General features: G+C 35.8%; 2 protein-coding genes across 2 annotated transcripts in view; one reads left to right on the top strand and one right to left on the bottom strand.

Moving 5' to 3' along the window:
- Nucleotides 1-5,133: 5,133 nt before the first annotated feature.
- Capza3 (capping actin protein of muscle Z-line subunit alpha 3) lies at nt 5,134-6,187 on the bottom strand. The gene has a single exon (XM_063237590.1). It carries the CDS (start codon nt 6,031-6,033, stop codon nt 5,134-5,136), a length of 900 nt encoding a protein of 299 aa, XP_063093660.1. The 5' UTR covers nt 6,034-6,187.
- Nucleotides 6,188-7,408: 1,221 nt separating this feature from the next.
- The window catches only part of Plcz1 (phospholipase C zeta 1), a 44,216-nt gene continuing 24,704 nt past the window's right edge, over nt 7,409-26,920 (top strand). Inside the window, exons 1-5 of the mRNA XM_063238294.1 lie at nt 7,409-7,417; nt 8,143-8,307; nt 14,185-14,416; nt 18,730-18,931; nt 21,460-21,604. Of these exons, the coding sequence (XP_063094364.1) occupies nt 7,409-7,417; nt 8,143-8,307; nt 14,185-14,416; nt 18,730-18,931; nt 21,460-21,604 (753 nt within the window). The remainder of the gene's footprint in view (nt 7,418-8,142; nt 8,308-14,184; nt 14,417-18,729; nt 18,932-21,459; nt 21,605-26,920) is intronic.

The raw sequence follows: 26,920 nt of genomic DNA, 5'->3' as shown, positions 1-26,920 counted from the left end.
TCTCTGCTGTTGCATCTTTATCTTTCTGTTCTGTTTAATTATTTGCTTTGCTTAGTGGTTTTTTCCTTTGTGTATCTAAACTGTCTTTCAATATTTTTTGCAGGGTTGGTTTGGTGTTCATGAAGTTCTTCAGCTGTTCTTTGTCATGGAAGTATCGTATTGCACCATCTATTTTGAATGATAGTTTTGCAGGATATATCAGTCTTGGTTGGAAATCATTTTGCTTTAGGATCTGGAATACTTCACTCCATGCTCTTCTTGACTTTATCGTTTGTGCTGAGAAGTCTGCTGTGATTCTGATAGGTTTTCCTTTATAAGTGATCTGTCTTTTCTCTCTGACAGCTTTTAATAATCTATTCTTGTGTTGGATTTCTGGGATGGTGATTATTATATGTCTGGGTGTAGTTTTATTTTGGTTATGACTGTTTGGAGTTCTATATGCTTCACTGATCCTGATGTCAGTTTCTGATCTCATGCTTGGGAAATTTTCAGCTATTACTTCTCTAAATATCCTCCTGACATCCTTCATGTTGTCTCCCTCTCTTTCATTAATCCCTATCATTCTTATATTATTCTTCTTTGCATCGTCTTGCAGTTGTTGAATTGTTGTTTCCTGATTCCTTGTTATTTTCAAAAGATCTTTCCTTTCCTGTTCACTAGCTGCAATCCTGTCTTCAAGGTCTGAAATTCTATCTTCACTTTCATTAAGGCGGTTTTTACAACTTTCAGTGGAGTTTTTTATTTCCTGTATATCTCTGTGCATCTGCATTATGTATTCTGTTTGTTTCTTATATTGCTCGTCTAGGGATTCTATCTTTTTGTTTAGTTCCTCCAATTTTTTATCTGTGTTTTCTTTAGATATATTTAGAATCTCTTTCATTTCTTTTATCATTTCTTCTTTTATCTGGGAGATTATTTCGAGTTTGAATTTCTTTAAAGCTTCCTGGAGTTGCTTGTCAATTTCAGTGGCTATTGTGTCCGATATATGAGGTGGATGGGATATATTTTCTTCTATATACATCGCTCCTAGGGTTTCTTGAGATGGGCTGGAGGTTTGAGGTTGTAATTTGGTCTTTCGTTTTGTCATTTTCCTATATTTCTGTGTTTCAAGTGTTATTTGAAAGCTTCCTCAGGATCTGTTGAAAATCCCCTTCTATGTTTGGAGCTACTGAGACTCTGGCGCCGCGCTACCCCAAGCCATTGGGCCTACAGAACCAGTGGCCCTCCTCTGCCTGCTCAGAACTCCGCAGTTCCAGACAAGCTGGGCCTCAGGGACACTGTGTGCTCTCCTGCCCCTTGGAAGCTCCACAGTTCTTCAATCGCAGCCGGGTTAGGGTACTCACCACAGGCCGCAGTGCTTCAGGAACCTGTGGACCCTCCCTGGTTGCAGAGATATCCACAGTCCTCCAGACACATGGAGAGGCCGATGCAGGCACCCCAAATCTGCCCAGCTCCTCCTCTGCAGACCAATGGCCAGGCGCGGCAGCTAAACAGGCTGGGCTAGGCTGGTAGTGTGGGCCAGCCCACCTATTGGGAGCTCAGCAGGTCTCCAAGTGAAGCCGGAATGGGGAGGCTGATGTGGAAGCCTCAAACCCACCTCTCTCCTTCACTGCACCTGGAAGCCTGGGGGAACTCCAGCAGTCTGGGCGCAGATATCCAGAGTCCTCCAGACACGCAGAGAGGCCGGTGAGGGCACCCCAGATCTGCCCAGCTCCTCCTCTGCAGACCTATGGCCAGGCACGGCAGCTAAACAGGCTGGGCTAGGCTGGTAGTGTGGGCCAGCCCACCTATGGGGAGCTGAGCAGGTCTCCAAGTGAAGCCGGAATGGGGAGGCTGATGTGGAAGCCTCAAACCCACCTCTCTCCTTCACTGCACCTGGAAGCCTGGGGGAACTCCAGCAGTCTGGGCGCAGATATCCAGAGTCCTCCAGACACGCAGAGAGGCCGGTGAGGGCACCCTAGCTCTGCCCAGCTCCTCCTCTGCAGACCTATGGCCAGGCGCGGCAGCTAAACAGGCTTGGAATTCATAATTCTTAAGGACAGCAGAGGTTATCAGGTCACAAAATCTTAAGGCCAGCTAAGTCTGTCATACTTCACTGTTAACCTACTTCCCGTCCCTCCATCTCTCCCACGTGCTTTCCTTTGTTTTTCCCCTTGTTCTTATCACCTATCACTGGGTACTTACTGTATGACAGAAAATAGTGGGGCTAAGTACTTGGGGCAGAAAAAATGCCTTTCTGATGAGCTTGTATTCCACTTGGGAGAAGAACTGGGGGGAGAAATCACTAGAATTATTTTTTTTTTTAGAAATTCCAACCTTATATTGTTATAACACACCAACTCCTCAGAACCGGGATTATTTTTTATGTCTCTCTGTGTCTGTACATGTATCATGGTGTAGATCTAAGAGTATGTGTGTGCATGTGAGTGTGTATACAGGGAGAGGAAGTACTGCCTTGTCCTACCTATGCTAGTCTCTGTATAAAGAAATAACTACCATGTAATATTCTTGTAGGAATGTTTTTGGTATAATGTGGCACAAGTTAATGAAATGTTTTCTTTGTTTTGTATTAAAGTTTGCTTATTGTTGATTTCCAAAAAATTGACCTTTAATATTATAAAGGATCACTGTGGTGAGTCAGACACTCTCGGTGCTATTGAAGGGAGTACAAACTTGCTAAAAATCTTTTTCGGAAATAGTTTGCAAATGTGTAAGAAGAGCATTAATATCTTCTTGTCTTTTCACTATGCAACTTGAATTTATCTAGGAGAAATAAACAATAATGTAGGCAAATATATATTCATCATACCATAATTGGTAACAAAATGCTAAAAATTTAAATTATATATGAAGAAAGAAATGCTTGTCTTGTTATGGTACATCTGCAGTATATCTATCACATAAATAATTAAATTTTTGTACTTAAGGAGTTTTGTACAGATGAAAGCCTATCTGATCCATGCATAGTGAATCCAGAGAATAAGTACCAATGGCTTTTAAGAGAGATGGTTTGTAAGAAATGATTTTCACTAAGTAAACAGAAAGCAAGGACATGCTATTTTAAGATCAGGACACAACTACTTAAAATGTTGCCTGATATCCCTTGTATAAGGGTCTCTCAATTACTTGTTAATTGTGTAGCTATCCTGGGCTAGTGGTATAATTTGGTGGTAGTGGTGATTAACCTGTAAGAGGTGCTGCATTTGATCTCCAGCACAAGAAAAGAAAAATGAAAAGAAAAAGGAAAACAAATGAAAAGAATAACAAAAATGTAATCTAAGTCAGAATCTGAGTATGGGTCTGGGTTGTTTGTAGTTTAAAAGATAAACCCACATAATCGCTTGAGGATCTCCAAGAACCACCAGCTGAAGAAAAAATTTTCAAAGCATCTTGTCTGCTCCAATGTTTATTAAGCAGAGCTAAAGCATTTCAAAATCCTCATAAGTGGGGAGTACTTTGTTTCCTAGATAAATCAGAATTGGAGGATGGGGACCACCCCTGGCTCTCTTTTAATCTTATTCAAGAGATTTAGATCTGCGATTCTCTAAAGGAGCCAACACTGTAGGTAACAGTGCTGGGAAGAGTGGCAGGGTGACGTTACAGGTAACCTGTCACCTTGAAAACAGACCACTTTGTCCTATCTCTTTTGAGATATCCTTTAGATTAGATGCTGATTATACACAGTGGAGGTCACTATTCCAATGACCTCCATGGAGAGCGGTGATACCTCGAGCGTGCGCACTAGAGACATTCACCCATAACTCTGTGCTGTAGTCTAAGTGTTGGCTCTTAAGCAAGACAGGTGCTGGTATCTGGAGGAGGGGAGGCCTTTGGGAGGTCATGAGGTCATAGCTTTATGAATGGAATTAGCGCCTTATAGAAGAGACCCAAGTGAGCTGCCTTGCCTAATTTACTACTCAAAGCCACAGTGAGAAACATCAACAGATTCTCAAAAGACATTTGAGTTTGGTGGCACTTGGTTTGTGGATTTCCCAGCCTCCAGAACAATACATTTCTATTGTTTATAAACTATCCAGTTTATGGCATTTTACTGTAGTAGCCCTAACAACATAAGACACTAAACTGCCTGGATGAGTTGAAGTACCAAAATTCCTAGATTGTTCTTACATAAACTGGAGATACTACAGTACTGGAACCAGACTAATTAACAGTGAGAATTTGTATACAATGTGGTTAGCACAAGACATGTTATGAAGTAAATCCTTCGAAGTGTTTGTAGTGATGACTTCCAAAAGCTTGACTATGTAAGGTGGATGGCTAGACTTTTCTAGTTGACCTCAAAGACCATGTTAGTTATCAGATAAGCCCAGGATTTAGAGTAATTACAAATTCTTGGTATGGTTGGGATGGTGGGAAAGCTGGAGGGTGGCATATGGTGGAACCAGGTATACTGATAGTCCTTCATCTGAATTAAGATTTTTTTTTATAATTGTTTGTTTCATGGGCCATCTAAATCCAGAATCATTTATTAAAATCTACCCTTTCAGAATTGGTCTAGGCCAGATGTTGTGGTGCAACTGTAATCCCTGAGGAGCCCTGAGGAGCCTGAGGTGGGAGGATTGCTATGAGTTCAAGGCCAGTTTGGGTACAAAGTGAGTTCAAGGCCAGTCACAACTGCATAGTGAAATCTTATCTCAAAAAGACAAAGGACAAACAAGCAAATCCTGGAATTGGTCTAGGACTGAATTAAAGTATGTGAAAATTCACACACACACACACACACACACACACACACAAAGAGAGAGAGAGAAAGAGAGAGAGAGACAGAGAAAGAGAGACAGAGAAAGAGAAAGAGAGAGAGACAGAGAGAAATACATGATCTTGATCTTTACCATATACATAATGTTTCCAGAATGCTACATATTGCAAAATTATTTTAGATTCTAATCAATTTCTCTGCCTTTATGACCATCAACACTATGAAATGTAGATTTACTCTATTGTTTTATACCATATTAGTATGCATTGAGTAAAGTTACTTCTTATACTTTTTCCTGTGTAAACTCAAATGGAACTAGTAATAAACATCTTTAGAGCCTGTTCAACTTTAAGAAAAGATCTGTCCCTTGGAAACAACCATACCAGGTCAAGACAATTGCCAGGAGAAATCCTTTATATTATCCAGTTACACAACACACTCCTTGAGTAAATGACGTATCCTAACTTAGGATACATCACCAGATTTAAGTCAGAGAGAATCCTCTGCCAGTCAATCAGAGTGCGGGTCACCGGAAGATCCCTTCGTAGAATTTTTTTCAGGACTTCACTGGACAACTCCTGTAATTCTTCAAGGACGGCAGTTTGAAATTTATTTTCTTGCTCTTCCACAAGCCTTGCAAAACTTAGAGCCAGTTGAGCTTGGTTAACGACTTCTAAACTTTCTTTCACGTCCTTGGAGATCTCAATATGAAGGTTGACACACCGGAAGAAGTGAGCTTGCACAAAAATCCTCCCTGTTACTAGGGTTAGAAATGGATTCACTTGGAAAATCCATTTAGATTTCCAAAGACCATTCCAGCATTCTCCTGTTTCATATTTGTGATCTTCGATGCATGCTATCAAGAATTCCTTATTTTTGATAGTTTTTCTCAGCACATTGCAGTTTCCAGCTGGAAAGTGATCATTCACGTACAGTTTTAAGGCACACAGGACAACAGCTCTCAGATATTCTGTCTCATTTCGAATAATACCGTGACTCTTGATGTCTTTCAACTGATTTTGAAGTAGGTCAAATTTGAAAGAAAGTTTGCTTTGATGGTCAAAAAATCGGTAGTCACCCATTACATTGTGGTGAGACAGGAGTACCGGATTCCCATCGATGCAGAGTGGTACACAATATTTCTGGCAGTGCTGGTGGCCTGCACACTCACCTTGATGGTGCATAAGTTTTTCATCACGGATAAGCAGACAGAGGTCATCAAAGGCATTGACAAATTCCCCAGGTGGAGCTTGTATTAACAGTCTGTGAATGACTCTTTCTTTTTCTTTTCGACTCAGGACACTAAGTGCCATGTTTGGTTACAGCAGAAGCAGAGCTTCTGAAGTAGAGTCTTCAAAAGCTGAGATAACATTCCATGAGAGACGCTTTCCATCAAGGTGTTAATCATTCAAGTTTAAGATTACTGTGCCCAACCATGAAAACAGGTGGCCCAGCAAGCTCTGAGTCTCCCAGTGAAGTCACAAAGAAAGCCTCTATGTGAAGTGTGGAAACTTTGATGATGTCACAATGAGTGTTCAGACCCAAAGAAATGGAAAATGACAGCCACCTATCAGCATGGTGCCCAGCCAACTAGTGTGACACCAGAGTTGAAGATGATTAAGAACATAGACTCCTGACAGCTTTCTTCAAAAGTGGTGTGTCTCTGTGTGTTCTGTGGTGTTCGGGATCTAGAGAGAAGTCGCTCAGCGTTTCTATTGAGTGTTTGGGAATACATTACTCCTCCAGTCATCACAGTGGCATTGATTTGTACTCAGGCCCTTAGGGTAGCTGCCCTACCAGATGGAAGTATACTTTGATGGAGGGTTTGAGGGGTTTCAGTAAAACAGTAAAAATAAAACAAGATACAATGACAGGTCATGAAAAAGCGCCAGTCAGAAAGTAATGCTTCATTTATAAACCTAATGGGTTTGCAAAGAAACAACATAAACGGGAAGCCAAAGTTTTGGGCAGTGTCACCTTGGGCCTATTCTTTCTTGATGTTTTTGTGATACTTAAATATGAGGTAGTTTCCAAGAACCAAGGCAACAAATTATATATTCTTTGCTCTCTCCATAGAAAAGTGGTGACAGTGACAGCAGCTGATGAGTATCAAGAAATTCATTTACCATAAAAAGAGGCAGAACTAGTTATATTTGGAACTTGTGGCAACTTATATCCAGCAGAGACTTCTGAGAGAGGAGAAATGACAATATGGCATCGGCATGCTCTGAAAAGTGTGAAATGAGATATCCATTTGGAAGAGCTTTTCTATTCTCTTTTCTCCCCCTCTCTCTCCCTCCTTCCTTTCTTCCTTCCTTCCTTCTTTTTTTCCTCCTTTTATCTATCTTTTCTTCTTGGTACAGAACTGGAGATTGAACCCATGGATCCTCTACCACTAATCCACACTCCCAGAGTTTTTCTGATTGCATTCGGATACAGGTCTCGCTAAGTTGCCCAGGCTGGGCTCAAATTTGTAGGCCTCCTGACTCAGCCTCCTCAAATGCTGTTTTTATAGGCCTGTATCATGGCATTCAAATGGTTGACACTCTTTGTTATTTTTCTCATTTTCTTTGGAAGACTTTAACTTAAATGTCTTGGATATAACTATGAAATTTCAACTTTCTTCCACATCTGTCCTGAGATTTTTCTGAATTTCCTTTGATTGCTCTTTCTTTTTTCTCTAAGGACATGAGCTTTGTAACATTTAGTCATAGGCATTACATTTAAAGGTTTCTTATTCATTCTAACAAGCTAAAATCGGGTAGAACTTTGAACAATTTTTACCCATAGCTTTCACAATTTTATGTATTATCTTATTTCATCTCCATCTGAGTGTATCAAATTGGCCTAATTTATGTAGGTTATTTGTGCATGTAACTCCCCACTTGATTACTTTAGTTTTCTATTTTATACCAAATATGCACCCTTGTGACATTCTAAGCTTTTTGATATTTAAAAAGTTGCTTGTGGGGGCATTAATATAAATCATTGTTATTATTTTTTGAGACTCGGTAGCAGAAACTATGTTGAATGACACACTATGAACTTATTTTTTCCCCTTTCATAAGATTAGGTATTGATTTGCCCGTCCTCAGGGATGAGAGAAGTCACGTGAGAAGAAACTTTGAGGAATCTACCACTCAGGTTTATGCCCTCAAGACTTAAAAACACTGCGATAATATTTGAAGGAATTTCCCAAGGAATTACTTTATTTCTTAACATTAAATTTTATTCTTTTCCTGTATGCTTTAGCTTTATACTATCTTATGACTTCACTAAAGGATAGTGGTTATCTGTGTTTGTTTTAGATACTACTCATCACAGAATGATTTTGCTATTTATTTTAAACAAATATAGATTATTCTTTAAAAATTCAGGTAAACTGAAGATAAAGCATTTCTTCAAGAATTTGAATACTTGAGAACTTTCTTGATAATCTCCTTAACATTTTTGTTCTGCATACATGGTTTTTGTCGATGGTTCAAGACGAATTTAGAGGTGGAAAAATTAATGTAGAAAAAACACACAAATTACTTGAAAAATTAGATGTTCAGTGCAATTACTTTCACGTGAAACATATTTTTAAGGTGAGATGACACCCACCCTTTACTTATCCCATCTAAGAAGCACTTAATCTAAGTAAACTTTAATGACTACTTGAATTTTTTCTGTACAAAATGCATATGAGAAATTAATCTCTTAAGAATAAAATGAATTCATTATGCTAACTATGTTTATAATGAATTTGAAGAGATTTTAGGGAGGAGGTGAAGTTTGTTGCTGATTAAATTTGAAATAATACCAGGCTATTTGTTTAGCACAGCTTCCTGAATATGAAGGAATGCTCATGTCTGAAGTAGAATTGATTGTGTGTCAAAATTATATAAATGCTTAAATGCAAGATAGGTGCAATGCAAAGGTTTATAGAAGGCATATGTGGTGACCGGGGTGGAGTAGCAACTTGGTAAGCTTTGGGATCTACTGGGGGGATTAGTAAAACATAATTCTGAATGGATTATGAAAGTATGGCTTTGGCGAGTCCTCTCTCTCTCTTCTCTGGCACTGTTCCTCTTTTGGTCACCATGAGCTAAGAAGCTTCTGCTGTTCCTTGCGCTTCTGCCATAACTGTCCTACCTTGGAAACAGGTGACCGTGGACTAAATACACAGAAACTGAGCAAAATTAAACTTCTATTCCTTTAAGTTGTAGGTGTCAGGTATTATGTCTCAGTAATGAGAAAGCTGATATGAAAAATTGGTCATGGAGAACCAAGGTTGTTGCTATGACTGCCTATGATCATGTGGTTCAGAAATCTTTGTAACTAGTCTGTGAATACAGTTTGGAGATGTCAGCTAGAGAAGTCCTGAATGCTATAAGCCAGATTGATGGGTAATTGAGGTTAAAACTCAGACCAGAATTCTGATGGGAATGTGGACAGTAAAGGCCAGGCTCAGGAAGTTTCAGTTGGAAATACAGATGACACTGCCATACAGACTAGCGGCTGTGTTTGTTGTATTCTACCCATGTTCAAAGATTTTCTCAGAGACTACGATTAGAGTGGTGGACTAAATGATCAGGTGGAGGAAATTTCAAAATAGCCAAATCTTCAGGCTGTGATATGGGTACTACTGGCTGCCAGATTTATGGTGACAATTCAGGGCAAAAATCATAGCAGAAAAATCTTAAAAGTTAAAATTTGGCCCTAAGGAACCATGTGTAAATTTGGGACCTAAGAAGGTATTGCTGCTGAAGAGATCATCATTATGAAAAAGAGAACAAATACTTTGTACAGGACAAAGAAGGGCTATCTAAGGAATTGGCTCTCTGGGTTTCGTTTCACTGTTGCTCAGTGGTCCAGGCACTGGCAACAGTCAGGGTCTAAGGGGGTCTGGCTGTTGTTTCCACTAACAGCAGACCTTAGCATCACCCAAGTGATTTTTTTATTGCTATACAGAATATAGTAGTTGTGGAGTCACACACCCTTCCTCTTAGACTGGAAAGGAAGGCCTTGGGGGCCAGGGCAGGAGTCTGTAGATGGCATCATGTGACGCTGCAGAACTGAAGTCAGAAGTACAGTGGAGACGTGAGGAAGTCAGAGACACAAGGCAAGCTGAGTGTCTGCTCAGGAAAGCTGCATGTTGTGACTGGTGCCATCCTAAGAGAAAGGTCATGTGGCTACACTCAGCCAGGCCATAGGGGTTGGGCTGCCCAAGCCCTCTGGAATTTCACACCTTGTGTATCCTGGATATATAACTGTAGATACTGGATATACAAGTCAGAAGTGGACATTTGCCATACTGGGCTTCAATTTTGCTTTGATCCAATTCTTTTTTTTATCTCTATTCCTCCCTTTTGGAATAAGAATATTTGTCCTGTACCATAATCCCTGTACCTTGGGATTATGTGACCAGTTTTTCATTTTTACAGAGCTTTGTGCTTTGCTTGCCTGGAAGTCCAAAAGAAAATTTGACATGGATTTTTTTTAATTGAGGCAAAATCTCAATTCCATAATTCAGGCTGGTCTTGAACTCACTATGTAGCCCATGCAGGCCAAAACTTGCTGTGATCCTCCTGTCTCAGTCTTCCAGAGGCATGTGCTACCACGCTCTGCTTTGACTTGAATATTTGAAAAGTGCTTGCACTGTGCAAGCTTTGGGGAAGCAATTGTCACATTTCCATTTGTACCTAGGATGGCTGAAATATGTTAGTTAGAATTACGAACTTGTTATGGTTTTATTTGGGATTAAGTGTGGTTTTAGAAAATGTGTCTATTGATGAAGGGAGGGTGTGGTGGTGATTAGTTAGGAAAAAGCAGTGAATTATTCAAGTTGGAAAAGCAGATGACATGTTTATATATATAGAAAATTCTGTTGACTCTATAAAAATTAGAATAAACTCAATAAAGTAGAAAAATACAAAATTGACATGCAAAATTCAACTGCATTTCTATAGACTGACAATGAACCATCCAAAAGCAAAATTAAGAAAAACACCTTTCTGTTAATATAAAAGTATTTTGGCAAAGGTTAACAGAGGTGAAAACTTGTAAAACAAAATTATAAAACATTGTGCAGAGTAATGTAGGATATCTTTCCATGTTTCTGTCTTTAAATTTTTTTTCAGTGTTAGTGTTTAGAAATTAAACTGATTTTTGCATGTTGATTTTATATTTTTCTACTTTACTGAGGAAAAAAATCTCTGAGTAAATTAATTAATCTATAGAATGGGGATTGCTAATATAATCCTGTCATAGGGTTGTTTTAGATATTAAATAAGACATCATTTTTGTATGTGCCTAGTAATGTAAAAAAGACTCCACATATTAGCTGAAGATGCACCAGTTTCTTCAAAAACTTAGAAAGTTGCATTATACTTTTTGATTTCCTATGTTCACTTAAATTCAGACATAAATTTATTTTCTTACAAGGTAACTTTTTAATGTAAATTTGAGTAAAGAACATGTAACTTTATGATTTTGGCATTAGATTCCAAACTTTTCTCTACAAGACTAATTATTGAGAAATGGCTTGAGCAGTAAATCTTTAGTTTTATAAAATTATTTTATTGTGGAATTTTATTGCTTGCATCTTAGACTAGTGCTTATAGCATTTTAAATATTTTATAGGAAATATTGCCTTTAGTTGTGTGTGAAATAGTCTCCATTTAAATTCAAGAATTTCTTACAATAGATTTTATTTTTAAGTCTTCCAATTTTCCAGGCAATGAATAATCATTATTAAATCTATGGTATGTATATGGCACTCTGTTAGATCCTACATACTGCATAAAATAAATGAAGATTTATCTTTTTCTTGAAGAAAAATAAATGCCAAAATTTACTGTTTTATAAATAGGTTATCATCTCATAGAAAATTCTAACTGGGAATTTGAGAAGACAGAGACTATTTAATTTGGCTTCTCTTAGAAGATGCTATGGTGGACATGGCATTTTTGATGGAATTTATAGAATGAAAAAGACAACATAGCAAGACACTGTCTAAAAATAAAAAAAACTTAAAAATAGGCTAAGGATGTATCTCAGTGTGATGACCCTGGATTTAATACCCAGGACCCGTTGAGGGTTGAGAAGAGGGGAGACAGGAGAGGGGAAGAGAGAGGGGAGAGGGGAGAGGAGAGAGGAAGAGAAGGAGGAGGAAGAAGTGGAGAAGAAAGGAGGAAATGTTTAGGTTTGCATCACACGGAATTTATTTCTTCATATGAACAGTCTATTTGCTTAAGGATGTGTGGCTTTCCACCATTCTCTGTGTGTTCTGAGTTAGTTCACATTTTGGTCTTTCATGGCCGTGGGTCTGGGGGACGTAGTAATGTATTGGTACTCTAAATTATAGCTGCTATTGTGTGTCTCAGTCTTTAGACTTGACTCTTTCTTGCTTCTTGCTTTTCATCTTCCTACTTCCCCTGATCACTAGTGTGTTCACTGTCCTATCTTTTCCATCAGTACTTACTTCTTGTTACTTTCCTTTTCCTACTTAGATCTTCCCATCTTCAGTGATACAACCCTGATTATATATAATTGACAAGGTGCATTATTTTAAGATTATATAATTTTAAGGTAAGCATTAGTCAGCTTTCCCATCACTGAAACGTAACATGTGACAGCCCACACACAACATAAAGAAGGAAAGGGTTAATGTAGTTTATGGTTTCAAAGATTCAGTACGTGGTTGGTCGACTCCAAAACAGAATGGTCTTGGTGGAATGGTTCACGGCAGCCAGGAAGCAGAGAAGGGGAATAATGCTGAGAGAAATGACCAAAGGATAATATATAATACCCAAGACCACACCTTCATGACCCACCCAGACACACCAGGAGTGTGCTTTACTAATCTACAAGGTGTTTTTTAGTCCAATGAAATTGACAAATCAGAAATAACAGTCGCAAGTACTATTATTGTTTAGATCATTTTGGAGACCCATTATCTGATTCGAGACCCTGTATCCCAAGCACAGACCCAAAACATATCTGTGTCTCATTCCCACTTGGCACTTTATTCTAGTCCTGTTTCTTCAAGTTGCTACTAATAAAACTTGATCAGCATTCCTCTTTGAACTTGGTGCTCAAGTTTGAATTGGGTTCCCAGCTCAGATTGTTTCTTGGATGCACTTATAAATATACATTTTTTTCTGGTAACTACCTGGATGTTTTCCTAATGAAATGAAAGGACCATTTCCTATCATACACTAAGTATTCTGCAATATTGTATGCAGCATTGGAAAAATTTTGAGAGCTACTAGGTTGGATGCTGTGAGGGAAGCAGACATAGATAATATGTGTACAGTGATATTTACAACTACTGTGTACTGTGTGTTTCCAATTCTCAGAGCTGTCTAAGGACATGTAGATAGTTCTTACCATCCTGTTTTGCAGATATAAAATAAAAGCTCAGAAAATTTCATTTCTATGTCCAAAACTCCACATACTTAGGAGTTTGGGATATAGCATCATCTCTATCTACACATTCTGTTTGCTTTCCACCATGGCACTGTGCCCTTTAACACATGATGCTTTATTCAAGGTGTTTACAATGCAATGGAAGAAGTAAGATGTTTATTAAATGACTTAATAAAACAACAAAACCTCTTTCCAAATTGAACTCTGTATTCCCTGGATTTTTATTTGTTGGTGATACTGTATTTCTCCTATTGTAGTTCTAGCTTTCTCCAGTTTAGGCTTTTCTTAATTCTCTCACGTGTCTAACACTCATGTGTGGAATCCTTCTGTCTTGGCCCAGCATAATTTCATTGACATGTTTTCTTTAGTGTCGGTTTACCTCCTCCCTTGAATGGCGTCTTTTCTGCTGTCTTGCCGCCATTTTCAATTTTTTTCCTGTTGCTAAACTTCTACTTCTGCTAGTTCTTTTTGACTCAGAGCTTCACAGGACTTCTGCTCCTATTGATAAGTGAATCCAGTCTGCATTTTTATGTCTCATTTTAAGCATTTAAATCTGAATTCTCCATACCAGCCAAGAGAATCTACTCTTCCGTAGTAGGACATGTTTTTCCTCCCTGCCCCCAAATTTACAACTACCTGGACTAAACTTTTTTATTATGTTGCATAAGTACTTCAGTTTCTGCAATTTCTATTGACCTTGGATATCTCTGATTCTCTCTGACATTCATGGTTCAGGCTGCACATTTTTAGAAGGTATTAAAGTGAAGTGGAATATAAAAGGAAATCTGTAATTGAAAGACAACCTGGAACCCTCATCTTCTCCATACCCTTTCAGTACTCACTGTGGCTGCTGTATTTTAGGAGGTGATAATATCCTAACCTTCCCCCAATTTTAGCATCATTCCATGTAGTTTTATATATTTATCCTTAATAAGTACAAGTTTAAGTTTCATTTTAAAGTACAAATTGCTATGTTTTGGGTGAATATGTGAAGATTTATTTTATGCATTTTTGATACATTGTGAACCTCCCAGTCTTTTTTTTTTAAGTAGGATAATGACACACAGAAACAAGGAAAAATTACAATAGAAGAATTTAGAACAATTTATCGAATCATTGTATACAGAGAAGAAATTGTTGAGATTTTCAACACATATTCTGAAAACCGGAGAATTCTTTATGAGAGTAATTTGACTCAATTTCTAACACAAGAACAACATGCAGTTGGGGAGACTAAAACTACTGCTTCTGAGATTATTCAGAAATATGAACCCATTGATGAAGGTATGTTTCCCTTTTGAAGTTTTAGCTGAATAGTTACACGTAAAGTATTTTATTTTATGAATTATGGGTGCTAAATTAAAATTTTTGAATTGGTCAACTTTATTCTGAAAACAATGAAAGGTTGACATTTTATTTTTGTTTTTTGTACAAAAGTATACAAAGTTTTTAGAAAGATGTAACCAGTAATAATGACATTCTTTCTTATTCTATAATTTGGCTTTCCTTTTATCTGTTCCCATGTATCTCTGAAATGTTGAATTAGGTGTGAAATAAGCTCAGGATTCTGTTACCTATATTTTATTAGAAAAATGTCTCGATCTCATGAATTAGACAGCAACCTGGTTATAGGTGGTTTCTTATTTTTATGGAGTACATTGTTTCAAATGTAGATGAAAATTAAGCAAGTTAAATGAAAACAAATCTAGGAAGGAAAAATACTACAAAGTCACTAATTTTTCTTTTATGCAAACAATTGTCCACAACCATATGTCTGCTTTCTTTTTGTTACTGTAACAAATTCCCAAGGTAACAAGTTTATAAGGAGGAAAGATTTACTTCACCATTTTGGTGATTTCAGTCCATAACTGATGTGTCCAGTTGCTTTGGGCCTGTGGCAAGACAGCGTATCATGGTAGGAGTGGGTAAGGAGGAAGCTGCCAACCTCATGGCAGTTAGGAAGCAAAAGAGAGGGAGAGGAGAGGTGGGGTCTCAGTGTCTCCCTGAAGATCACACTCCCAAGGTTTAAGATTTCCAATAAGGCCCCGCCTTTTAAAGTTTCCATTGCTTCCCAATAGCATCACATGAGAAACCAAGCTTTTAACCCACGGATCACTGGGGGACATTGAAGATCCAAATCACAGGAACAATGTTTCAAAAATGTTTTAAAACTCTTTTACGTTCCCTTCTTTTTTAAGTTTGTAAAATGTATTATTATCTTTTAGTTAAGCTGATATATAACACATAAAAGCTCTACATATTAATGGGGTGGGATGAATGGTACATGTTTGCATTGGGTGATTTTAAAGCAGGTTAAACATTTATCTCCTCAAATGTGCATCATTTCTTTATGTTGAAAACTTTCAAATTCCTTTCTTCTAGCTCTTTGAGATGTATAGTAAATTACTGTTATCTAGAATCACCATTATTATACAATAGCACATTAGGTATTTCTCATGTCTGTCTGTCTCTCTCTCTGAATCTTTGTCTTTGTATTTTTGCTGTGCTGGAGGATGAGCTCAAGGCTTTTTTTTTTTGGTACCAGGGATTGAACTCATGACCCACCCCAGCAAGCTCAAGACTTTCTGTACGCTAGGCAAATGCTGTACCACTGAGATCCATCTCCAGCTACACATTTTCCTTTGTTTTAAAATGCATAGTCATTTTAAATTAAATGATCATTTAGGCTAATGGCCATCATATATTTTGGAATCTTTGTTCCATCTTTCAATGTATAAAACACTTAATTTATGTTCATTTCTAAATAATAAAGGCAATATAATAAAATATTTACATAATTGTATGAGACTTACTGTTGAAGCGCAATGATTAACTCTGAAGAAATTAACTAAGTAGCTCCAAATATTTGTTTGACAAAGAAGGAATCAAAGTACAAGTTGGTTTAGGCTACCAGTGTTTAACGTATGGTCATATCAGTTCTACAAAGACCAAAACTTTTCCTTCACTGAATTATACGTTTATAATTATCCAAGTAGCAGTTTGTGATAACCAAGTATAGTTCTAGAGTCTGGGGATACAGCGGAGAAGCAGGCAGTCAGGTCATAGTCTTCATGAGGGATACAAAGAGTTTGACATAAATAATTAAGCATACAAAAGAGCCATTTCAGAGAGTGCCAAGTGCTATAAAAAATACAACAGGGAAGGTGACACAGTAAATGTTTAGGTTGTGTGTTTGGAAGAATCTTCTCTGAGGGTATGACTTCAGAGTTGAGACTTAAATGACATGAAAGAAGTCATTTGACCAAATAAGAGAAGTGCCAGATGTCCAAGGAAGAGATAAATTGGACCTGAACTGAAGAATTGAAGGAACAGAAAAAGAACAGTGTGGTTAGAACTTGGAGAATCAAGAGGAAATGAGTTTGGAGAGATGAGCAGATAGCAAACTGTGTATGGTCTTATAGGCCAGAAGTGAGCTTTTGGATTCATGACAATGTCATGAAAAGATTTTGGAGGATTGTAAGTACTGTAGTGACATCATTGAGTGAAATGCTGATAGCAGTTTGGTCTGAGCACCATTAAACTTTTGCAAATTTGCAACAAGACAGAAAACTGGCACCAGAATGGTAACCAACTACATTATGAAGGCTATCTAATTTTTTGATAAGACTTTTTTTCTAAGGAAGCAATGACTGATTTATAGTCTGCTCGTGTCACTGCACCTTGGAAACAACCATCTTAACAGATGTGCACTGTCAGTACCACTAATGTAGTAAATATTTAAAAAAATGACATTGGCACTGTTACTACTGAGTGGTAAACGATACAAAAAGATATTGGTATTGTAGCACTGACATTTTGCAACTGTTTCCATTTTTAGTACAACATTATATTGTTTGTCCAATTCATCCATTGAGCTTTCACTTGTCATGGACATGCACACACACAGCCAAGGCCTTGCATCTCATTTGTAGGATCCTTGATCACTTTAGTCTTACTGGAGCCAATTCTAATTCTAATTTCATAGTTCTAAATGCTGTTAGGCTCCTCAAACTCATCTCACATTGCTATGTAACATGTATGTATTATAGTTTACATTTTTAAAAAATCCATGAGCTTAATCTTCATTTCAGTCCAGTGTTTTTTGAGGTCACAAAATTAGCTTGTTTGTCATCCTATTATAAAAGATATACACATAAACCAATGATTACTACTTGCACAGGGAAAAAGAATACATTAATGCAAATTATCACTGTTACAATGCACGATGTGTTTACTCAATGTGTTCCCATATTCGTAAATTTATATGGTTTTGAAATAGAGGATCTGTGTATCTATAAAAATTGCTAATGCATTTTTTAGCTTTTATTTTTAAATCAAAATAGTAATAGCCTTTGAATGCTGGCTTTTTGTTTTTTATGATGTCATAAACATTTACTTATGTCACTGCATATTTTTATGATACATTATTTTTAATGGTTACTTAGTATTATACTGTATTTTAAGCTTTAATTTGCTTCTTCTCTGCTATTTAGTTTTTATAAATAATGCTAATGTGAACATTTTTTAGACATCAGTTTTTTTCTGAGTTTCTGTTTCTGCAGAATAAATTCCTAGAAATTAAATTCTTATCAAAGGATCACACTCTAGTCTAAAATGAATATGCATTCAGCTTTTCTTTTGAGTGGAATTTAATTATCATTAGCCACAATAGCAACTCACATTTATGGAGCATGTTCTCAGGTTATCTCCATTTCATAGACATGGTAAGGACAGCTAAAGCTTTCAAGGTCATACAACATATAAATGCATTTGGAGCAAGACTGCCTTGTTCTAGAGCCAATGTTTTGAATAATTTTAGAGGTATTATGTTGAGTAAAAATGTTCATAGATAAATTACCATACACGATCTTACACAAATTCCAGCAATTCCACTCATAGACATGCACGGAACATAAATATGTGTGTGTATATATATATATATATATATATATATACATCAAAACACAGGTACTGGTTGTTAATAGTAGCACCATTTTATATTACACCCACAAAGGTAAATATCTAAATACTCAGTAGAATGGATAAATTATAATATGCTTTTAACAATAGAATGCTGTATAGAAATGGAAATGAACAATGCATAACTATATACAACTATAGAATAAATCTTAGAAACATAATGTGAAGAAAAGGAAATCAGACTCTCAAATATACAGTGAGTGCTCACTTGAAGTACAGCAGCTGGGGAAGCTAACCTACTCTTCCAGCAGTCAGACCAACACGTGCTGTGGGCCGAACAGTGACTTACAAGCCAGTAGGAGGCAGCTTTGAGGAGCATTAATGTTCTCTTTAACTCAGTGCCTGTTAGTCAGATGTATAGCTTGGGGAATTTTATTGATTTATGATAGATGCATTTTTAAAATGTAAAAAATAAAATATATTCCTGAATATATTTTATATATTATTATATATTATATATTTATATATTATATGTGGAAGAATAAAAGGTATTCAGTAGAAGAATTTAATTCTAAATGATTGTTTTAGAAAACTGCTTTGCTACTCAGTATGTAGGTGAGATATAATTTTTTATTACTAATGGTATTTCTGCATCCCTTTAATTTTACTTTTTCTAGTCAGACAAGCACATCAGATGTCACTTGAAGGCTTTACAAGATACATATATTCGCCTGAATGTCTACTATTTAAACAGGACTGTAAAAGTGTTTATCAAGATATGACCTATCCACTAACTGATTATTTTATTTCATCTTCACATAATACATATTTGGTATCTGATCAATTAGTGGGACCCAGTGACCTTTGGGGATATGTAAGGTATTTATTTTGATTTTTAAGTTTGTTACTTAAAAATGGTCAATAGAAAGGATAAATTCTATAGGAAACTTCTGGTAGTGTTTATCTCAGTGATGTGGAACAGAAATCAGGCTATGCACAGGGAGCAGGAATTTTTATTTCTACTTATATTGATGACCTTTGGATGAAATGGCAGCATGATTTGCTGTATGTATTAGTATCAGTTCCTGTGTACTGATCTCCATGATTACAGCACCTCTGAAAGTTAATAATTTGAATACTTATAAGAAACATGACTTCTTTTATCATACTGTACAAATGTCAAACATAGATTTTAACTAATATGACTAAAATTAATGTAATATCAAGACACTATTAAGAAATTGCATGATCCAGCATTCAGTGATAATGATTTTTATAGATTTATATATCAAGTAATTTACTATATGAAGGGTAATTCCTGCTGAATCCTCAATTTATATTCTAGTATTAATACTTGGCTTCAAATTAGTCAGGTAGCAGAGATATGATAGTGAGAAAGATGAACAAAGCCACTCATCTGTGTACAAATTTTAGGGGATGTTGCTAGGAAAGTTTCTTACCCTGAGTGGCCATAAATAAGGTTTCATGAAAAGATCTGATAGGAAAGATACACTGGACAGAAACGGTGATAAGCGCTTGGCACATTTAAACAAGAGGAGTCAAGAAATATAGTTGAAAACAAGCAAACTATGAATGAAGGCAGATAAATTTGAGGTGGATAGTGAAGAAGGGTCTGGTTGACAGCGATTGCACTGAGAAGACGCTGGAGAGATTTTCTTCCATAGCATGTCACAGGTTTTCTTCAGAGGAAAGATAGAGCAAGAGTAGAGGTCAAAGATGACTTGGGTAGATATTTTAGCAGGCCAGGTGATGATTGCTATGTAGATGGTGAACTCATGGAATCATAACTGCCAGAACAAGTGACTGAATTTGAGATATTTTGAGGAGGCCGAGCCAATAAGGGATAACAGGGAATTTGAAGAAGAGTACAAGGGAGAGAGAAGAATCAAGATTTTTGGCCCAATGACCAAGTACACAGGACCCTGCTAACTGAAATTGTAAAGTTGGAGAGAAAAGCTCATTGTAGGATGTAAGGAAAAAGCAAGGATTCTGTTAATTGAGATATAATTAGTTATCAAAGATCTGGATCAAACAGTGTGATATATGTTTCTGGAATTCAGAAGGAATATCCAGACTGGAAAAACAGGGTTGGAAGTCATCAGTATGTAGATGATTTTTAAAGTCATGTGTTTGACTCAGATCATTTAAACAGAAACACCATAGAGAGAAAAATATGTTACAATTCTATAAGAATAATAGACTTTCAAATAAAAATTACTGCTCCTTCAGTTTAAAATGTAAGTAAATGCATGTGACTGTGAAAAAAATTCTTATTGCTATATATGCATTTGCAGGAATCAGCAAGAACATTTTTTTAAAAATATACCAATATATTTAGGGAACTCTGACAAAAATAACCTATTTTATAGTGGCATACAGTGACCTCTGTGTTGGCTCTGCAGACTTTGAGATGTCTCTATGTATATTCATTAGTATTGAGTCAGTAAAAATTCTGAGTTCAGTCAGCTCCAACTGACAAGTAAAAACACTGAAATTCATTTAAACTCAGTGGGCACAAATGACTATATCCCTAAAATGGAATTTATGTCAGGTCAAGAGATAGATTTATTGGACAGATGTAAAATGAAACTCAGTTTTAGGTATTAGCTGAAGTGGAAATATATTACCTTACATCAGATAAGTTTGTGAATTTGGTGTAATCTGAGGTAGCTTTTAAGTTTTTCCCAGTAAATTTATGAGTTAAAAGAGATATAGATTAAAGTATTCTTGTTTCCTTTGTATAAATTTTAATTTTCCCTAGCTCTGACATGGGTGAGAATTAGGAGAGAGCGTTACAAAAAACTGAGAAGATAAAGAATGTCTACTAAGCTCGCAAGCTCTCTGTCTTCCTCTCCATCCAGAGATATTCTCTCTCTTTCTGTCTCTCTGTGTCTCTGTCTCTCTCTGTCTCTGTGTGATCCTCCCTCCCTCCCTTTCCTCCCTTTCCCTTTCTCTTCCTCCTCCTCTGCTCTTCTGACCATGTATTCTATTCCTCAGAACTTGAGTTGAGGAAAGAATCAGAAAAAAATTTGAAATTCTGAAATGGCTTTGAATGTAATCTCATTCCAAAGAAACTTAATCTAACAATAGACATCACTCTAGCCAAAATTATTTGATTTGGGGGTATGGACTCAGGCAGCTTTCTTTTCTCTCTGAACTAAGGTTTGAATAACAATAAAAGATAGAATATTTGGCTAGAAAGCTCCCGAGTTCATGGGTACTTTGCTCTTCTTTTTTAGGTTGTAAATTTAATCTAGAGACTAGTCTTGTTCTTATGAATTTATGCATTTGTTGCAAAATCACAAATGATTTTTGGAATATCTTGACTATGGTATACATTGTTATCTGTCTGGGAATGACATGTTATTTTGTTTAAATGTTATTAGTGCCCTCGTGAAAGGATGCCGGTGTTTGGAAATTGACTGCTGGGATGGATCACAAGGTGAACCTGTGGTATACCATGGCTATACACTCACCAGCAAGCTTCTGTTTAAAACTGTTATCCAGTCAATAAGCAGATATGCATTCATGGTATGAGTCTATCTTTTAAAAATTGTTTTTATTTAAAAAGAATCAATTGTAATTTACTCTCTTCAAAATCCTATACTGCTTGGCCTAGGTTTAGACCAGGCGCATTTTAAGCTGTGGCTTATAACACATTAGTAGGCATTAATGTCAATGTAGTGCATGGTTAAAGCTATGTTTATTAAAGTTACACTCAGGCAGTAAAGTGCATGCTATTTTATGCAACTTACTTCTAAATCTTGTGTGTGTGCATGGGGGAGCACCCCTGTGTATGTGTAATGGGGTTAAATGTAATATTTTTGTTATAGGTCATGGCCCAAAATTTTTAAAAATATCAATCAGAATAATAGTAAACATTTTTCCAATAAATAACTATTTTATTTTCTAAAAACCTGGATAATATCAATAATGCAGTATCTAGATTGTTGCTGTTATTTATACCTGTAATTGCAATACCAAAGAACATTTGAAAGTTTACTTTGAAATTGTTATTCAATTGATTAAAGTTACAGATTTTTTTATTGATTAAGTTTATTGGTACACTTTAGATATACATAATGATCACACTCATTATAGGGAATTTGTACCTGAATATAATATAACTTGTTTCTTTTTTCCCATTTCTCTTTTCCCCTCTTTATTTTTAAAAGCTTTGTTTCAATTTTTTCCTTCTTTCCTCTTTGCTTTTTTCCCCTTCCCTCTCTAGTTTGCATTCTCATTTGAACATATTCTTCCTATTTCACAATATCTATTATGCATTTTGGTTCTTATTTACACTTTTGGTTTCTCACACCAGAAAATTCTGTATTTATACGTGTTTTTCATCTATTTCACTTAACAGTATGATACTAAGATGCATCCATTCACTTAGAAATGTCTTAAACTTATCCTTTTCATGACAGAGAGTAGTAATCCATTGTATAAAAAAACCAACATCTTCTTTATCCATTCATCATTTAATAGGCATTTACACTGTTTCCAAGATTTATGTATTACAGGCTGTGCTTATATAGCAGCAGCATACATCACTGTGGTATGATGCTTTTAGTTCTTTCAGGAAGAATCCAAGAAGGGGGATAGCTGGGTCAAATGGAACCTCTAGTCTTAGTTTTTTGAGGAACTGCCATACTGATTTCCACAGTGATTACGTCAGTCTGCAATCCCACCAATGGAGAAGGGTTCTTCTTCCCTACAGCCCCATCAGCATTTGCTACTGGTTGATTTCTTGATAGGAGCTATTTTTTCTGGAATTTATTTTTATGCTCATTTGTATATTGAGTTTTTATATGTGGAGAACTTGATTTTTTGAGTTCTTTATATGTTTTAGATACCACTCTTTTATCTGAGGAACAGCTGGCAAAGTTTTTTTTAACACTTTGTGTGTTGTCTTTTCATTCGATTGGTGGTTTCTTTCGCTGTGCTTTTAAAAGTCTTTTAATAAGATGAGATCTCTGTTGTTGATTCTTTGTAATATTTCCTATGCTGTTGGGGGTTTGTTCATAAAGTCTGCCTATACCAATGTTTTGAAGAGTTTCGCCTATTTCATCTTCCAGCTGATTTAGTATTGGTTTTAATATTTAGATCTTTCATCCATTTCAATTTTAGTTTAGTGTGTGGTGAAAGATTTGGGTATAGTTTTAATCTTTAGTGTGTGGAAAATCAGTTTTTCCAGCACCATTTATTAAAGAAGATATCTGTCTTCCAGTGGAGATTTTTGAAACCTTGTCAAAGATAAAGTGGGTGAGTATGTCTGGAGTTGTTTCTGCATCTTCTAATCTGTTGCACTGATCCTTGGGTCTGATTTTTGCCAGTACCATGCTGTTTTGTTTTAATCACAGTAGCTTTGTAGTATGATTTGAAGTCTGGGGTTATAATAGCCCCTGCCTTGCCTTTGTTATGTTATAAGAGTCTTTGGGTTCCAAATGAATTTTAGGATTATTATCTCTAATTCTATAAGATATGCTATTGGAATTTTGATAGGGATTGTATTAAATTTGTATAACAATATTGAGAGTACATCTACTTTATTTATTTATTTATTTATTTATTTATTTATTGTTTTTTTCCTTTTTATCGGTACCAGGGATAAAACTCACGACTGCCTGCTTGCAAGGCAGGCGCTTATGCTGCTGAGCTAAATCCCCAGCCCCAGTACGTCTTACTTTAAGTGTATTGGTTCTTCCTACTCCAAAACAAGGGATATCTTTAAATTTTCTGGTATCCTTTCAGATTTCCTTTTCCAGCATCCTATAGTTTTCAATATAAAGATCTCTTACTTCCTTTGTTAGGTTGCTGCCTAAGTATTTCGTTATTTTTGATGCTGTTGTGAAAGGTGTTGTTTACCTAATTCTATCTCAGTGAGTCTGTAATTTCTGTACAAACATGCTATTGATTTTTGAGTTTGTATCCAGCTACACCACTGAATTTTTCCAAAAGTATTTTGGTGAAATTTTAAGCGTCGTCTGTGTATAGTATTATGTCATACAAAATAATGATAATTTAATTTCTTCCTTTTCTGCCCTTATTTTTTAAAAATTTCTTCCTCTTGTGCTTTTGTGCTGGCTTATGTGACAGAACTATACTGAGTAAGTCTGTGACAATGGACATACTTGTCTTGCTCCTGATTTTAGAGTAGAAGCTTTTAGTTTGACCAGTTAGTATGATTTTGGCTATTGGCTTGTTTTTTGTGAGTTTTGTCAGATTGAGATAAAGATCTTCTACTCCAGTTTCCTGAAGGGTTTTTGTCATGAATTGAAGTGGTACTTTATCAAATGCTTTTTCTGAATCTATTGAGATCATAATATGTTTTTGTCCCTGACTTTGTTAATATGCTGTATTATATTTATTGATTTAGATATGTTGAACCATTCCTGCATCTCTGGAATGAATCCTACCTGATCATGGTGTACAATCTTCTTGAGATTTGGTGAATTCTGTTTGCTAGTATTTTTTTGAGGACTTTTGGATCCATGTTCGTTAGGGAGATTGACCTGTAGTTCTCATTTTTGGTTGAATCCTCCTCTGATTTTTGTACCTGGGTAATGCTTATTTTCAGGAATGAATTTGGGAATATTGTTTGTCTTTCAATTTAATAAACATTTTAAGTACTGTGGGTGTTCTCTAAATTTCTTGTAGAATTCAGCCGTGAATCTGTTAGGCCCTGCACTTTTCTTTGTTGATAGATTTTGAATTAGATTTTCAATTTCACTGACTGTTTTGGTTTATATGGAATTTTTAATACATTCTTGATTTATCTTTGATAATACATATATATCTAGGGATCTGTCCAATTCATCAGGATTTTCCAATTATATTACAATATACAAGTTCTCAAAGTATATATAGATGATTCTATGGATTTCTGTAGGATCTATTGTTATTTCACTCTTTAAATTCCTAATTTCATGGATTGGAGTCTTTTTTCTTTTTAAAAAATAACATGGTCTAAGAGTTTGTCAATTTTATTTAATCTTTCAAAGAACCAACTTTTTAATTCATTAAACATTATATTGCTTTTTAGTCTCCATTGCATTAATTTATGTTCCAATCTTTTTAGTTTTCTCAATTTTACAAGCTTTGGATTTGACCTGGTCTTTTTTTCTAGAAGCTTGAGGTTCAATATTAAATTATTAATGTGAGCTCACTCTGATTTCCTGACATGGGTATTCGACATTAAGTATTTCCCTCTTAGGAATGCTTTCATTTTGTCTCATAAGTTCTGTTGCATTGTATTGACATTATCATTTAATTGTAGAAACAATCTAATTTCATCTTTAATTTAGTCTGTGGCTCACTGGTTGTTCATAAAGATGTTATTTAATTACCACATGTTTATGATGTTTTTGCAGTTTTTTTGCCACTGATTTCTAATTTCATTGCACTATGACCTGAATAATTTCATTTCTTTTGTATTTACTTAAGCATGTTCTATGATCTATTATGTGATTTATTTTGGAGAATGTCCCTTGTACACCTAAGAAGAATGTATATTCAGATGTGAGTTGGAAAACTCTGTAGATATCTACTAAATAGATTTGTTCAAAAGTTTGATTCATTTCTGATATTTGTTGATTTTTTTTGTCTAGTTGATCTGTATCTGTGACAGTGGGGTACTGATGTCCTCCACTGCAATTGTATTAGTACTTACTTGATTTTTCATGTTGGTTAATGTTTGTTTTATATAATTGGACACACTAGTATTCGGTGCACATATATTTATGATTGTGTGTGTCCTCTTGAATTGTTCCCTGTACAAGTATATAACCACCTTCTTTGTCTGTCTTGATCAGTATTGGCTTGAAATCCATTTTGTCTGCAAATAGAATAGTTTTTTTTTCCTGGTTTCTGTCACATGCAGTATTGTTTTCTATCCTTTGATTTTCAGTCTGTGAATTACTTTTTGAGTTAGGTGTGTTTCTTCCATGCAGCATTTTGTTGGATATTTATTCTTGATCCACTGAGCCAGTCTGTTCCCTTTGACTGGTGAATTGAGGCTATTTATGTTGTGTTATAACTGATACATATTGACTTACGTTTGTTTTGTTATTTTCCCGTTGGTAGTTTCCATTTCCCCCCTCTATTAAATTGCTTGCCTTGCGAGATAGATTTTTTCTGTGATGATTTATGGAGTTATAATACTTGTTATCTCTTTATACAATGTCCTTCAGGATACTTTGGAATATAGATTTTGTGTTCATGAATTTTCTCAGGTGTTCTCTGTCGTGGAACTATTTTAGTTTCCATCAATTTTGAATGATAGTTTTGCAAGGCACATCAAACTTAGTTGGAAATTGTTTTCCTTTAGAGCTTGAAATACTTCACCTCAAGATCTTGAGTGTTTGTGTTGAGAAGTTTTTATTGTGACTCTGATGGGCTTTTCTTTATAGGAGATTTGTTTCTTTTCCCTAATAGCTTTTAATATTTTGTTTTGTGTTGAATTTTCTAAATCTTGACTATTATATGGCTTGGTGTAGATTTATTTTTATCATGGTTAATTGGAGTCCCATAGGCCTCACTTATCTGTATGTCAAATTTTCTTACTTTTCCAGGGAAGTTTTCTTCAGTGACATCTCTGAACAAAATTTTTTTTGTTATTTGTGCTATCTTTTTCATCGATGCCAATAAATTTTATATTATTCTTCTTTATGTCTTCTGGCAGCTAGTGGTTTGATTTTATGTGGTCTCTTGCTATTTTTTTTAAAAACATTTGCTTTCATGATTGCTAACTGCTATGCTGTCTTCTGTATCTGAGATTCTGTCCCCACATTGGTTCATTCTGCTGTGCATACTATCAATGGAAATTTTAATCTCCTGGGTATCTAT

This window comes from Cavia porcellus, unplaced genomic scaffold (genome assembly GCF_034190915.1).
Source record: "Cavia porcellus strain 051 isolate PalLab524CR breed Dunkin Hartley unplaced genomic scaffold, mCavPor4.1 scaffold_27, whole genome shotgun sequence".
NCBI classification, from domain to species: Eukaryota; Metazoa; Chordata; class Mammalia; order Rodentia; family Caviidae; genus Cavia; species Cavia porcellus.
The sequence above is the reverse complement of the archived record's forward strand: the minus strand, read 5'-3'. Positions and strand labels throughout refer to the sequence as shown.